The sequence below is a fragment of the Ipomoea nil genome, unplaced genomic scaffold, assembly GCF_001879475.1.
Source record: "Ipomoea nil cultivar Tokyo-kokei standard unplaced genomic scaffold, Asagao_1.1 scaffold1509, whole genome shotgun sequence".
In the NCBI taxonomy this organism is placed as follows: Eukaryota; Viridiplantae; Streptophyta; class Magnoliopsida; order Solanales; family Convolvulaceae; genus Ipomoea; species Ipomoea nil.
Genome location: NW_017617937.1, coordinates 1,178,475 through 1,193,888, shown reverse-complemented (window position 1 = coordinate 1,193,888; position 15,414 = coordinate 1,178,475). Strand labels below are relative to the sequence as shown.

The window sequence follows — 15,414 nt, the reverse complement described above, 5'->3', positions numbered from 1 at the left end:
ACTCTTCGTAGGAGATATCGACTAACCTTCTTAGTTTGAGTCAACTAACTATGGACAATCTATGCCTATTTACCTATGAGCAATAGTTGTGGACTTTTCTATAAATAAAAGAATGATGGTGTTAGTATCAACAAGATAAAATTTGTCATTTGTCTGTTGAATTTCACTCTCGTAGTTGACCTTATCGCATATTTTTCCTTATTTAGTTTACCTCTCTTGTGTGATTCGCAAGCTATTATACAGTAGCACGCAGAGTTTACCCAATGTACACTTTCGAGTAGTGACTGCAGATTTCATTACCTACTGGAAGACAAGGAGAACCGGGCTTTTCCAACAATTACTGCAACTTAGTAATTGTTGACCTACTTTAAAAGTAATTGTGCACATACTTATTTGTGGCTCATTTGAATCTCAAGATCAGATTTAAATACAAGTCTCTTTCTCATAGTTATTGGGTCAGATATGACTGAATACCAATATAACAAGCATTATTGTACAATAGAACTAAGTGATTATGTTTTGAAAATGAAAATTTCATTAGCAAGTTGAGTGATGGATTGGCAATTATTGTAAGCTAGTTTGCAGCAACACAATATATATCTATTAAATAATGCAACACAACATGATCTGAAGAGGTACTCTATTAAAAGGGAATGGGGATAGCCCTAAGAGGATGAGCTTTAGCCAATGTAAGTCCAAACTTTTCCTCCATGTCTAAATCCTTGGGTGCAATGTCATCTTCAAGTTTCCACTGGAATGAGTTTAGTAACGACCCCAACATTACCGGAACCATCCTCATTGCCATTGGCAATCCCGGACAAATTCTTCTACCCGCACCAAATGGAATGAGTTCAAAATCTTGTCCTCTAACATTTATTCCAAAATTCCAGAATCGCTCAGGATTGAAGATCAATGGGTTTTCCCAAATACTGGAATCACGCCCAATTGCCCATACGTTGACTAGAATTTGTGAGTCCTTAGGAACAGTGTATCCACATAGGTTGACTTCTTGTTCAACTTTGCGCGGAATCAAGAATGGAACAGGTGGGTGCATTCTAAAAGTTTCTTTTACGATGCATTGTAAGTAAGGCAAACGAGTAACATCAGCTTCCTGTATTAGCTTGCCTTTACCAATAACATCTGCCAGCTCCGCTTGAGCTTTTGCCAAAGCATTTGGATTTTTAAGAAGTTCTGTCATTGCCCACTCTAATGTGTTTGATGATGTGTCAGTTCCCGCCGCAAACAAATCCTGTTAAAGTGCATGATAATACTTGTAAGATTGAATAGGGTTCTAAATCAAGCAATTATAAGATAACCAAAGTAAAGAAGAGCAACTAACATACCAAGAAAACATGCAAAATATAATTCCTGTCGATCTCCTCTGGTCTTTCTTGGCTGATGTTAAGAAGTGAATCTAATACATCAACATTTTTGCAGCCCATCACTTTCCTCTCCTCCAGCCGTTCATCAATCAAATCTTCGAAAAGCTCTAGCACCTTAGTGAAATGGCCTGTCAAGCGACACCGGATACCCTGGGGATCAAACTTTTCAAGAAGGGGAAAGTAGTCAACCAGGTTGGGCTTTCCAGCTTCCACCATCATATTCCACACCAAGTCCCTGAATTGTTTGGCAGAATCGGAATAAGGGTCGGTTAAATCTTTGGAGAAAATGGTGTTGGACAGCAAATTGAGGGTAGTCCTGAAAGCTGCACGCCCAATATCCACCGCTTCCCCAGCTTGGCTTTTATTTTGGCAGTAGATAATCAGCTCCTGGATCTTTGTAACTCTCAGATGTTGGTTGTTGTCGAGCTTGCTGCCGGAAAAGATGTTGGAATTCATGGCCTTTCGAAGGGTTCTCCATTTGGAAGCGACGGGGAGCCAAACAACAGAGAATTGGCTATGGTTGCGAGCTCTCAGGGCGTCAGGGATTGACCGGGTGGAGAAGGTTAAGTCTTGTTTCTGTAGGGCTTCTTTGGCCATGGTGGACGAAGAAATAACCACTGTATTTATCATGCCCAGCTTCAGATTCATAACCGGACCATATTTTCCGGCAAGCCGGGCTAGGGACTTGTGGGGTAGGTCTCCAAGCAAGTGAAGGTTTCCGACCACCGGCAACTGGAACGGCCCCGGAGGAAATTTCCTGCCCCTTTTTGCTAATAATAAACGGAGGCATTGAACCAAAGTCCAGGCCAAGCATAGTGCTATCAAAATCCTCTGGTAATCCATATCCATGGACGACTCTCTCTCTCTCTCTGAACCTCAAATTAAATAATGCAAGGATGTATATAGTAGTATCGGCTGGTGAACTTAATTTTATATAGTGGAAAGACAATGTGGGCATATATGCAGATTGTTTATACCGAATTGAATTAGCACTTAGCAGGTACGTACTGGTGAAACTTGTGGACATAAATTCACGAGTCAAATATGTTGGAAAGATTTTAGTGGCTTGCAAAATTTGCCACATCCCAGCAGGCCTGTATTTTTGGCAAAAAACTATATATACCGAATTGGTTGTCTGCTAAATCAATAGGACTTGTTTGTTAAGGGACGGATATATCTTCCAACACAGTAGAATGGACAATGATAGAACTTCTTAATAACAGCTAAACTATGGCCAAAGCTCAAGCAGAGCATGCAATGTAATTGACAAAGGCAGGTCGGCTATTAAAGGAATTAATTAAGCTGATGTTACTGGTCTTCCTTACTTGCAATGCATTGTGAAAGGTTTTGAAATTCTAAAATAAATGTTAAGGGCGTGATTTTGAGCTTATTTCATTTGGTGTTGGTTGAAGGACTTGCCCGGTAATCATGCTAGGGTTATTGTTGAACTCATTTCGGTGGAAGATATATAGAAGGTTACATAGCACCAAAGGATTTGAACATGGAAGAGAAGTTTGGAATTACATTGATCGAATTGGCTAAAGTTCATCCTCTTGGAGCCATCCCTATTCCCTTGTAACATAATACCACGCCAATTTTATTCTCAATCCTTATATAATAGTTTCCAATGATTATGTTGCGCCGAATATGATTGGAGAATCTCATGCACGTTATCACAAAATTTATTACTAAAATAAGTACAAATCTTCAATTTCAAAACATAGTTACAAGATATAATATGTATTTCAGAATTGTATTGTTATTGTTATAGTATGGTGTTGTTGTTGTGTTGTTATGCTAATTTAATTCCAGTCAGGGAAATGCTAGCTTTTCATGAATAAAGAAATCACTGGAAACTACCATGGAAAAAATGCTAGAGTCAAGAACTAACATAAATTTTCTATTTTAAAATTCTACAAAAGATTACGTACATTCACTTGTTGCCTTTGCGATGTTAGGTTACCTAACAAAAGAAGGTCCCATTTCCTGACAATTAACAGTCTGCCGTTAATGAAATAAACGACAGACTGTATGTTTGTAAGTGATCAAAGCAATATGCATCCTAGTCCGGTCTGAACGGTGGCCGGGTAGGAGTTTATCAAATCCGTTGACAGTTTGTCTAAGCTTGCTGCTGGCTCATAGTAGCTAATCCCGTTTGGGTTCTGATTACTATTCTATTGGTGGTGCTACTTGGGTGGACTGATGCTATTGGCCTGTGTGCTTTATTTGTTGGCCTGTGTGCCATTTATTAGTTTATTTGGGCCTGCGTGTCTCTTATTTTGTTTGCCTTGTGCCAAAATGGGCTAACATGCATTCTGGGAGGTTTTGGCCAGCCGATAGCTTTGACGAGACGTTGGCGTGGAGCGTTGCGACCGTGTTGGAACTGTTGCATCGTTGCATTGTGGTGCAGAGTCGCGGCATTGCAACTTTGTGGTGGTGCGGCATGGTGGCGCAACCGTACATTCTAGTCATCTCAGAAACATCTGCTATGCTACCGCTAGCCTATCATTTGGGCTTGGGTCAATTCTTTTATTTTTTATTTCATTCTTTAGACCTGACCTGTTATTGGAGTTTTTGGGTCCGTTCTTTATTTAGATTTCTTTAGATTAGTATGTGCCCAATCTAAAGGGCTAAATGTGGTTTATGCTCACTTTTGGGGCAAATTATGCTGTGCATCCGTATGCACCATGCATGGTGAATACGGATGTAAAAACGACGTCGTTTTATTAAAAACGCGCGTCTCCCCTTAAAACAAAAAATTCAGGTTCGATTCCCAACAACAACATATGAACTAAAATTCCAGAATCGATGAACTATAATTCCATAATCTATGAACTATAATTCCAGAATCTAATCTATGAACTAAAAATTCCAGAATGAATGAACTAAAATTCCAGAACCTATGAACTAAAATTCCAGAATCTATGAACTAAAATTTCAGAATCGATGAACTACAATTCCAGAATCGATGAACTATAATTCCAGAATCAATGAACTAAAATTCCAGAACCTATGAACTAAAATTCCAGAATCTATGAACTAAAATTTCAGAATCGATGAACTACAATTCCAGAATCGATGAACTATAATTCCAGAATCAATGAACTAAAATTCCATAATCTATGAACTAAAATTCCAAAATGAATGAACAACATAATGTTGTTGCTGGGAATCGAACCTGAAAATTTTTTTTAAAAGGGAAGACGCGCGTTTTTAATAAAACGACGTCGTTTTTGCATCCGTATGCACCATGCATGGTGCATACGGATGCACAGCATAACTACTCCACTTTTGGACCATCTTTTGTAAATCCTTCTAATTCCTTTGATTAATAAAATATATTTGTTAAAAAAAAAAAATAAGTTATGCATTATAAAAAAAAATATACATGAAATTGGTTTAAGAAAAAAAAAAAAGCAATATGAAATAAACGGCAGACTGTTAATTGACAGGAAATTGGACCTTCTTTTGTTACATTAAGAAAATGCATTAATAAATAATGGAATAGATCTATTTTTGGAAATGTAATATCTATTTTTGAAAACGTTATTTATTACAGGTCTATTCTACTAACAGAACTGGCTTGTTATTAAAGGGTGATGGTAACATCAATAAATATTAAATAGTCTTTGTTGTTGTTTGCTTTTAAATGTGTTAGGACCACACAATCATTTACTCGATCTAGAAAGGTAGATGGGTTGGCAACATCAATAAATATTAAATAGTCTTTGTTGTTGTTTGCTTTTAAATGTGTTATTTTCGATTGACATTAGCCCAAGTGGCCAAATTGGAATCCCTTATGTAAGGGGAAATGAATGGAAGGCATGCATATCAAAGCAATAGTTTTATTTTATTTTATTTTTTTAATAACGAAGATTTTTTTTTTTTTTTTTTTGTCATACATTATAAACCTCATAAATTTCTCCAAGCTTATCAGGAAATAAATCGGTGTATAAAGATCAGAGTCCAATCTAAACCCAAACTTCTAATGTTCGTGGCGAGAATCGAACCCCCACCTTGTAAACATGAACTGAAGAGGTACTCTATTAAAAAGGAATGGGGATAGCCCTAAGAGGATGAGCTTTAGCCAATGTAATACCAAACTTTTCCTCCATGTCCAAATCCTTTGGTGCAATGTCATCTTCAAGTTTCCATTGGAATGAGTTTAGTAACGACCCCAACATTACCGGAACCATCCTCATTGCCATTGGCAATCCCGGACAAATTCTTCTACCCGCACCAAATGAAATGAGTTCAAAATCTTGTCCTCTAACATTTATTCCAAAATTCCAGAATCGCTCAGGATTGAAGATCAATGGGTTTTTCCAAATACTGGAATCACGCCCAATTGCTCATACGTTGACTAGAATTTGTGAGTCCTTAGGAACAGTGTATCCACATAGGTTGACTTCTTGTTCAACTTTGCGCGGAATCAAGAATGGAACAGGTGGGTGCATTCTAAAAGTTTCTTTTAGGATGCATTGCAAGTAAGGCAAATGAGTAACATCAGCTTCCTGTATTGACTTGCCTTTACCAATAACATCTGCAAGCTCCGCTTGAGCTTTTGCCATAGCATTTGGATTATTAAGAAGCTCCGCCATTGCCCACTCTAATGTGTTTGATGATGTGTCGGTCCCAGCCCCAAACAGATCCTGTTAACATGTGTGATAATACTTGTAAGATTGAATAGGGTTCTAAATCAAGAAATTATAAGATAACCAAAGTGAAGAAGACCAACTAACATACCAAGAAAACATGCAAAATATAATTCCTGTCGATTTCCTCTGGTCTTTCTTGGCTGAAGTTAAGAAGTGAATCTAATACATCAACATTTTTGCTGCCCATCACTTTTCTCTCTTCCAGCCGTTCATCAATCAAATCTTCGAAAAGCTCTAGCACCTTAGTGAAATGACCTTTCATGCGACGTCTTGAACCTTGGGGATCAAACTTTTCAAGAAAGGGAAAGTAATCAACCAGGTTGGGCTTTCCAGCTTCCTCCATGATGTTCCAAACCAATTCTTTGAATTCTTTGGCCGAATCCGAAAAAGGGTCGGTTAAATCCTTAGAGAAAATGGTGTTGGACAGCAAATTGAGAGTAGTCCTGAAAGCTGCACGCCAATATCCACCGCTTCCCCTGCTTGGCTTTTATTTTGGCAGTAGATAATCAGCTCCTGGATCTTTGTAACTCTCAGATGTTGGTTGTTGTCGAGCTTGCTGCCGGAAAAGATGTTGGAATTCATGGCCTTTCGAAGGGTTCTCCACTGGGAGGCGACGGGGAGCCAAACAACAGAGAATTGGCAATGGTTGCGAGCTCTCAGGGCGTCAGGGATTGACCGGGTGGAGAAGGTTAAGTCTTGTTTCTGTAAGGCTTCTTTGGCCATGGTGGACGAAGAAATAACCACTGTGTTTATCATACCCAGCTTCAGATTCATAACCGGACCATATTTTCCGGCAAGCCGGGTTAGGGACTTGTGGGGTTGGGTTCCAAGCAAGTGAAGGTTTCCGATGACCGGCCATGGAAATGGCCCTGGTGGAAGCTTTTTGCCTATTACACTAATATTTCTACTTATTTTTGCTAATAAACAGAGGCCTTGGACCAAAGTCCAGGCAAACACTACTGCAACTATAATGTTCTGGAAATCCATTCTCTCTCTGATCTCTCTTTAAGTTGTAGGAATATAATGGCCGGAATGACAATCTGCTCTATATGTTTGGATATATATACAGAATGGTCTATGGTATGAACTATGAGGGTTATATTATATTGGTGATTTCAGACTGATGGCTTATATACTATATTACTATTTCCATATAGTCTTAATTAGATTTTGACAGTAAAACCATTATTGGCGTTGCCATCGCTACATAAAAACGTGTTTTGAATGTTGCGCCTAGTAAAGTCATCGGCGTTAGGCGTAGGCGCCGGTTTTTTTTTTTTTTTTTTTTTTAGGTGTGAATAATAGCTGATTGGCATATTAGGCGGCGGACTGTCTAATTAAAGTATTAAACCAACATTGATAATGGAAATATTATGGGGTATAAATTATAATTTTCTCTTTTTTTTATTTGATTCATTTATAAAAAAAAAAATGAACAAAAATATGTTACAAAGATATTTTTTATATAAAAAAAAATTAATTAATCCGTTAATGATAATAATTGTAATATGTACATAAAAACTATAATAATACTAACTAGATAAACCAATCATGAAAAAAACAAATTATAAATAAAATTTATAAATATAGTGATGATAACTAAAATTATGTATTCCAACCTACTAAAGTTAGTATTACATTAACTAATAAAGTCAAATTTGCCATTTTCCGACCACCGAAAAGTGGTCGGAAATGGCCTTAATTAGGTCGGAAACGCCTGTTCCGACCTCTTTTCCGACCAATTTGGGTATTCAGAAAAATCCCCCTAGCTATTTCCAACCACCAGAGAGAGTGGTCGGAAAGAGTAACCACTTTTCTAAGACCGTCGGAAAAAATGGCCAAGATAATAGTTAGGCGGGTCCAGATTTTCCGACCACTGGTGGTCGAAAATTTCGACCACTTTGGTGGTCGGAAAACTAGACACAGTGAATAAAAAAAATTCATTTCACTACAGAGGAATCCTCTGTAATGAAATATATATATATATATATATATATATTGTTGCAAGCTGGTAAGATATTTGCTAAAAAACATAATGCTTCAAGAGAATTCATTCATCGATATATAGTTGAAAATTTAAAACAAGTCAAAATATGACATTTCTATTAGTCTCTTAATTCTAAATGTATAAACAAGAAAGACACAAGTTCCCATTTGCAGTATGGAAGCAGCATGTTCCATCATTAGTGTTTCTATTGTATAAACAAGAAAGACACAAGTTCCAATTTGCAGTATGGAAGCAGCCTGTTCCATCATCAGTGTTTCCATTGTCCTTCTGCAGATTAGGCATTTTCACTATTAGGCAGCTGAAAGAAGCAGAAATATATAAACAAGCTAGCTTTCATGTTTCATCTCAGATTTTGAATTGCACTCTATTTTTAAATATCTAACCAGGGATGGTTAGAGCTCTCTTAAATGGAGTAATGCAATTCAACATCATTGCCTCATTTGTTAAACACATGGAATCAACCAACTCATTCAGACATAACAAAGGTCTAACCTTTACCCAAATTCAAAAATACTAATTCAGGAGAATAAATTAATAAATTGTTAACTATTGGTATATTCTTAAGTGTTAGTGTGTTATTACAAATGAGTTATAAGCATCTATATAAAGTTCTATACCATAAATGCAATGGCTAATAGAAGATCTGGACCCTGCTTTAGATCTTGTTAAAAGAGCAAGAAGGCTGAAGGCTTCATACACCTAAGCAAGAAAAGCAAATCTCTAAAAGGAGTGATATGATAACATAATTTATGTAAATCAAATTTCAAAGTGACAAAAACAATGTCAGAAGTACCTAAAAAGTTTGGGGGGAGCCTTCTCAGGAATAATATCATCTTCACTTGCAACTTTCTTGCTAATTGGAGCAAACCCTCCAAAAAGCACCCAAAATTCACTAGAATTTGTTTCAGCTTTTAGATTTCCATCAAGGAAAACAAAGATCATTCCATAGTTCTACTATTAGTATATTTTATTAGAAAAGCTAACCAAATAATAAGAATAACACAATTCTCCAAGGTTCAAAATGAAATAAGTTGCAACGTAACCTTACAGCAAGCTAACAAATGCAGCACCAAGTTAAGCTAAAAGGGATCCCAAATGCCGAAAACTTTTCGAACTGTTTTCCCAACTTTCAAATCAAAGACAGTATTATTATTTGATAACTATGACAAGTGCACAAAGTACAGGCAAGCATATCCCAAGATGTAATCCCATACAGAGATATGTCACAAATTTAGATGTGTACACAAACAGCTCAAAAGTCAAAACACATTAAAGAATGATGCTCTGATTATACTAAAAGATTACAGCACAGTGTAATATACACAGCAGCACCAAGTCCAAAATCCTTGCTTAAATACTTTAGAAGGGAAAAAAATTACCTCTTTGTCAACCTGGCTCGGGGCATTATCCTCAGTTCTAGGAATTTCATCAGTATTATTTGCATCTGAAGAATCACTAGTCTCTTGAACTTCTCCCCCAGCCTTGTACTTTGATTTTGACCTATCTGTAGCTTCAACCTGTTTAAGTAAAAAATAAGAAATAAATAAATACATCAAGAAATAAATAAATAAGAGAATAAGAATGAAAAAATAAAAAATAATTAAAAGAAACAATTGCTGAAAAATGGACTACTAACTTGGCAAAATGCATTTATCAACTCAGGTCTCAAAATACAAAATCTGGAACCTGGACAGCTACAATTGGCATCACAAGGTGTGACTCTAATCAGGTCCAATATATAATGCCTGGTTGCCAGTGTTAGAAAAATTAATGCCTAAACTCAAAAAGTTATTGTTGCCCAAACAAACTATCTCATACCTGTCATTGCTGCCAACAATACCCTTGTACTCCATTGATGCAGCCAACTCAAAAATATTTCCAAATCCATCATAGACAGCATGTAACTTCAAGTGGAGACGCTTTGCAGCTTCAACTACCTATTGATAGCCAAAGGATTAAAAATATTGATTGAACCAAGAAACAGGTAGTCTCTATAGTAGAGAAGAATATCTCAATATTTAAGACTTGATTATCAATGAGGCACTAATATTCATCAGCATATTGCACTTAAAGAGAATAGACCACAAGTTTATTAGACACCTGTGCAACGACCCTGTGACCTCTGTAATCAATTATGGCCATTGCAAGACTGTATAGCCCAGGGACATCAACTTCTTGATATGCCTTTGTGCCTTTTAGGTCATTGTTTGCACTTGCATATGTGGCTTGCTCACCTTCAGCCAACTGATTCTCAGTTGGCTTCAGTGCACCCCCTACAAAGACAACATTCAGTAAACCCTTAATAGCATCTATAAATGAAGATCGGTCATCAAGATTCCTCTACCAATCCCATTGATGGAAGATACTCACTGGTCTTCAATCTTGTCAACAAGCCCCTTCCTAATCTTCTTCCTTATAGTGATCACTGCCCTCACATCTATGCAGAGGAACTGCAATTCAAAATTTTGCAGATTGATCAATGGCCAATCACAATTTCAACTAAGTAACAAGACTAACAAGCAAATCCTAGGTGGTTCCCTCCCCATATAATAAAAAATTACAACTGAAATAAGCTCAGAAAATTCATTTGAATCATCAACTCAAAGACTCATCAATTTCAATTTTAACATACTGACCATCATCAAACAGATTCTTCTTCGGTGTTGCAGGTGGATGCTGAATCCTAGGCGGTCTTCTCCCTTTCTTGTCTTTCGGCCTCGCCTATAGAAATTCACACACAAATATTAATTTATACAGTAACACTATACTGAATCAGAATTGGTATGCCGAAATAAACCTGAATATTTTGTGAATTAGATTCCAGCTATAAAGAAAAATGCTTACATTTTGAAATGAGTGATTGAAATTGGCGGTCTTCTTATCTCCTCATCCCTGAAATAATAAGAGTAGAGCATAAAACTCATCCAGCTCATTCATATATGTATGTCACAGAAAAGTACCTAAACCCTAAAATGAAAGAAAATACCTCACGCCGATCTGCTCACGCCGCTCCTAGGAAGTAGCCACAGGTTTGCTCAATAGAATTAGGAAATTAAGGATTAGGGTTTAAGATTAGAGGACTAACCTGTAGGATGGTGATGGAGACCGTGGTAGAGTCGGGAAAAGACGACAATGGCAGAAACTTTGGTGCAGGCTTAGACGTCGGAGGAGGTGGGAGCAACGGCGTAGAGAAGGCTTAGACAGCGGCGGAGTCGGGCGGAGTCGGGAGCGACGACGAAGAGAAGGCTGAGACAGCGGCGGAGGCAAGAGCGGGAACGACATCGTCCAGAGGTGGGAAGTGTTTGGTTCTCTGCTGAGCTACGTCGTCCACAGAGGCAGGAGCGTTTTATATTTTGGTTGAGTGAAGGCATGGGGAGTCTGTTTTATTTTTGAGCTGAGTGAAGGTGTGGGGACTGGGGGGTGTGTTTTATTTTTGAGCTGAGCGACGACGTTTTGGTGTTTGAACGAAAAAAAATTTAAATTTGGAGAAAATTTTCCGACCACCTAGAAAATGTGGTCGAAAATTCCGACCACTTTCCGACCAGTATAACCTTTCATCGAAAAAATAAAAAAAAATCATATGTTGCGACCAGTTTTTTGACTGGTCGGAAATGTGGTCAGAAAAAGAAGAATTTCCAGCAGTGCGCCAACATAACAATAAGTATTAAAATGATTAAAATGAAGATTGAAAAATATTTTAAAGATGTCAAATTTAATTATATATGTCAAATTGAAAGTCTTTCACTTAACATAATATACTTAGTAATTTTTAATTTGTATAAACTTAAATAAGTAACTTCATTATTATTTCTTTGTGGAATTCTTATAATTAATTATTTCTAAAGATCTTTTTTTGAATACTACTAACTCTATTATTATAATGTAGTATCGAGACTCAAACCCCCAACCTCCCATATAAGGAAGCAACTTGGTGTCATTGGACCACAAGATCCTTGGATTATTCGACCCTAATTGATTTTACCCGTCTTTTGTGTGTGTGTGTGTCAACCTATTAATTTTAAATTAAGATTGACATTTTTAGACATATCAAAATCTTGCCCATGATTACAAATCCTATCCTATATCCTATCCTATCCTATATATAAAAAAGCCAAACAGATTTGGAACATTTTTCCGCCCATATAAAAGGCAGCGTTTTGGGCTTAAAATTCATCAAAGCATTTGCATGTAAAAACTTCTATCTGACAACTTAATTTTAATATAAAATATTTCAGTAGTTGCGTGCAAGAAACCACTTTGTAGGTGCTAGCTACTATTTCCAAGGCACAAATTCAGCTTGCTATTTTCAATGCAATAAAAATTTAATTTTTGTTGACAAGTACAACACAAACAAGTACATATTTTTAAAATTAAATTTTAAAAAGATAAAGCCTATAAATAGATGGTTCTGCACCCACATCTACACGGAGTATTCACTTTCTCCATTTTTGATAGTTATGGACATTTGAAGGACTGATTGCTTCTCATTTGTTTTGAATTGATTCTCATTTGATTTGCAGAAAAATGGAGACGAGGAGGCCAAGCTTAGCATGAACACACAAGCTCAAAAAAAGCTAATAGAAACCATTTTGAAGGATTTCAATAGCATACCAAGCAATACCCCTGCACCCTGTATTAATTTCCTGTGTTCTTACATCCATTGACACCTGAATTTATTGAGAACAAAGAATGATCATAATAGCAACATAACTCAAACCCAAGTAAGTACATGCATATTCTTACATTCTCAATGGTAATAATATCTTACATTGTTCTCTTAGTTACTGTATATTATGTTCTATCATATTCATGCATCTTAGTGAAGCAAATATTCACTAGGAGCTCTATGTTGATTGCATTTTAATGAAAATTATGTTATATATCAGAATATAAGAAAAGGAAACGGAAATTGAGTGTGCAGATGCTATTTGGATAACATTCAAATACATCCTTATGGAAATAGATAGCTCAGAATTACCATTGTGAGAATTAAAGCAAGTAATAATCTCAAGAAGTGGAATTCTCAAATCCAAGTTTAAAGCATGTATGCAAGTTTAAAAAATGGCACAAAACAATTTATACTATTTATAATATATAGAATATAGGAAAAGGAACATGCAAGCATTCAAACTGAGTGGAACATTCAAATACATGATGAATATTGGTGAATATGAAAGAAGCTTTAGGACTTTGGATGATCTTTGTGAGAATTAAAGAATGTAAGTATAAGTGGGATTTGCAGTTATATGTGTGTGTGTGTGTGAACTATAAAATTCAAAAAAAAAAAAAAATGCCTTCAAATCTTTGAATAGAAACTTATCTTCTATCATTTGGAGTTGATACATTCCTATACTATAGATCTTTCTTCCCCGCTTATGCAAGTTATAATACTGAATTTTCCAGATCTGCAATTATAGCATGTATGTCAATACAAAAATCACCAAAAATAACATGTTATGCAAAGTAAAAACAAACTGTAAAAATTAAAAAATAAAGATTTAAAATATTATACCACAAAATGCATACTAAATACAGAGATTCAATAAAAATTAAAAAATAAAGATTTAAAATATTATACCAAAAAATGCATATTAAATACAGAGATTCAATAAATTATATACAAATACAGTAAAAAAAAATTTAAAAGAAAAAAACTTACGAGTACAGTAAAAACTAAACAAAAATTATTTAAAAAATAAACTGGAAATAATTAATATATATTTGTATGTGCGTGTGGTATATATATATATATATATATATATATATATATATATATATATATATATATATAATATAATATAATATAATGTTACTGTCACTAATTTGCACATATAAATTAATTTATCAAACAGAAAAAAATCACATAAAGTTGTAAAATGAAATACAAACTAATAAAAAAGTAAACAATCAAATAACATTCGGGAGAAAAATGTGCATACATTTGATGAGATTTTTTTGGTTTAAATAAATTTTCCGATTAAGCATGTAAAGTTTGCATGTTAAAAAAAAAAACAAAAAATTAGTAGAAATTGAAAAAATCTACTATAAATGAATAACATTTCAAAAATTAAACCAAAAGAATTATATCGAAAAGTATAATCATGTAATGGGGAGAAAAAATCGAAAAATATAATCATATGTTTTGCTGAAAAAATCAAAAAAAAAAAAATTATTGAACCAAAAGAAACTATTAAAAAAGGGGAAAAAATAACAAGAAAAATAAAAAAAAAATATTAATAATAAAAAGTATAACATACACAGTATAATCGAATATTTTCTCTCAATGGACCTACGCGATTTGTATGTCTGAAAAAAAAAAGTTAAAAGAAAATAGATATCTTATACATTAAAAACCTTTAGAAAAAAAATGAACATAAAGAATTTTAGATATACCTATTTGTTTCCATGCTTTTGTTCCTGTTTCCAGATATAGTCGCGAGGCTTACGGCGAAGAATTAGAATCAGAAGAATGGTAGATTAGGATTTGTGGTTGATAATAGATGAAGGGGTGAAAGGAGTGCGCTGCTGATGAAAAGAAAGAAGAGAAGTGGAAGTAAGCTGCGGCCGGGAAGAAAGAAGAAATGGGGATTAGGGTTTTCAGATGTTAATATTAATTAATAGGTTGGGTATTCAATCGTTATGCGTTGGACCCGTGTCCTGGACACGGGTAACGGCACTGTTATCTCCTTTTTTTTAATTTCAGACTGCTTCGTTATAGGAGTATATGTTCATAATTTTATTACTATATGTTAATAACTGTACCTTCATAACTCCATAACTGTATGTTCATAACTCCATAATTGTACATTCATAATTTTCGAAGCTCTATGTTCATAATTTTATCACTATATGTTCATAATTGTAAGTTCATAATGTCAGAGCTCTTTGTTCATAATTCGATCAATAACTGTACATTCATAATTCCATAACTGTAGATTCATAATCTCATAACTGTAGATTCATAACTTCATAACTGTAGATTCATAACTCTATAACTGTACATTCATAACTCCATAACTGTACATTCATAATCTTCGAAGCTCTATATTCACAATTTTAAAGCTCCATGGTCATAATTTTATCACTATATGTTCATAATTGTAAGTTCAAATTGTTAGAGCTCTGTGTTCATAATTTCATAATTGCATAACTGTACATTCATAACGGCATAACTGTACATTCATAATCCAAAAAAAAAAAAAAAAGTACCGCCGTTAACGGCAAAACGCGCACAATTTTTTTTTTTTATATAACTAAATGACGTGTTTTTTTTTTTTTTTTTTAAAAACGACGTCGTTTTTGGCCCGTATTCACAATTCATTGTGGACACGGGTCCAGGGCATAATTTGCCTTGGGTATTGGGTTG

The 15,414-nt window shown here is 35.1% G+C and overlaps 2 protein-coding genes, 1 long non-coding RNA gene and 1 pseudogene across 4 annotated transcripts; all 4 read right to left on the bottom strand.

The window, feature by feature from the left end:
* Positions 1–537: 537 nt before the first annotated feature.
* On the bottom strand, positions 538–2,277 carry LOC109188993 (geraniol 8-hydroxylase-like). The gene is made up of 2 exons (XM_019339671.1): positions 1,344–2,277; positions 538–1,249 (listed from the first exon to the last, which is right to left on the bottom strand). Exons 1-2 carry the CDS (start codon positions 2,229–2,231, stop codon positions 644–646), a joined length of 1,494 nt encoding a protein of 497 aa, XP_019195216.1. The 5' UTR covers positions 2,232–2,277; the 3' UTR covers positions 538–643.
* Positions 2,278–5,408: 3,131 nt separating this feature from the next.
* LOC109188996 overlaps positions 5,409–15,414 on the bottom strand; it is a 19,722-nt pseudogene continuing 9,716 nt past the window's right edge.
* LOC109189000 lies at positions 10,366–11,437 on the bottom strand. 2 transcript variants are annotated; one of them, XR_002055523.1, is made up of 4 exons: positions 11,035–11,431; positions 10,893–10,940; positions 10,685–10,769; positions 10,366–10,498 (listed from the first exon to the last, which is right to left on the bottom strand). XR_002055523.1 is itself a non-coding variant. In XM_019339677.1 (4 exons), exons 1-4 carry the CDS (start codon positions 11,328–11,330, stop codon positions 10,415–10,417), a joined length of 414 nt encoding a protein of 137 aa, XP_019195222.1. In that variant the 5' UTR covers positions 11,331–11,437; the 3' UTR covers positions 10,366–10,414. The 2 variants fall into 2 exon arrangements, 1 of the variants encoding a protein (XP_019195222.1); XM_019339677.1 differs by having other exon boundaries at positions 11,134–11,437.
* On the bottom strand, positions 12,424–14,531 carry LOC109189002. The gene is made up of 2 exons (XR_002055524.1): positions 14,442–14,531; positions 12,424–13,453 (listed from the first exon to the last, which is right to left on the bottom strand). It is a non-coding gene; the product is annotated as an uncharacterized LOC109189002 (long non-coding RNA).

What these genes read in the sequence shown, in the direction of transcription:
- LOC109188993 (XM_019339671.1), bottom strand. Translation starts at nt 2,231, where the DNA reads ATGGATATGGATTACCAGAGGATTTTGATAGCACTATGCTTGGCCTGG. An exon ending in ATATTTTGCATGTTTTCTTG is followed by an intron (nt 1,250 to 1,343) that starts GTATGTTAGTTG and finishes GCACTTTAACAG; the next exon opens with GATTTGTTTGCGGCGGGAAC.
- LOC109189000 (XM_019339677.1), bottom strand. Translation starts at nt 11,330, where the DNA reads ATGTCGTTCCCGCTCTTGCCTCCGCCGCTGTCTCAGCCTTCTCTTCGT. An exon ending in TCTCCATCACCATCCTACAG is followed by an intron (nt 10,941 to 11,133) that starts GTTAGTCCTCTA and finishes TTATTATTTCAG; the next exon opens with GGATGAGGAGATAAGAAGAC. An exon ending in TCAATCACTCATTTCAAAAT is followed by an intron (nt 10,770 to 10,892) that starts GTAAGCATTTTT and finishes GAATTTCTATAG; the next exon opens with GCGAGGCCGAAAGACAAGAA.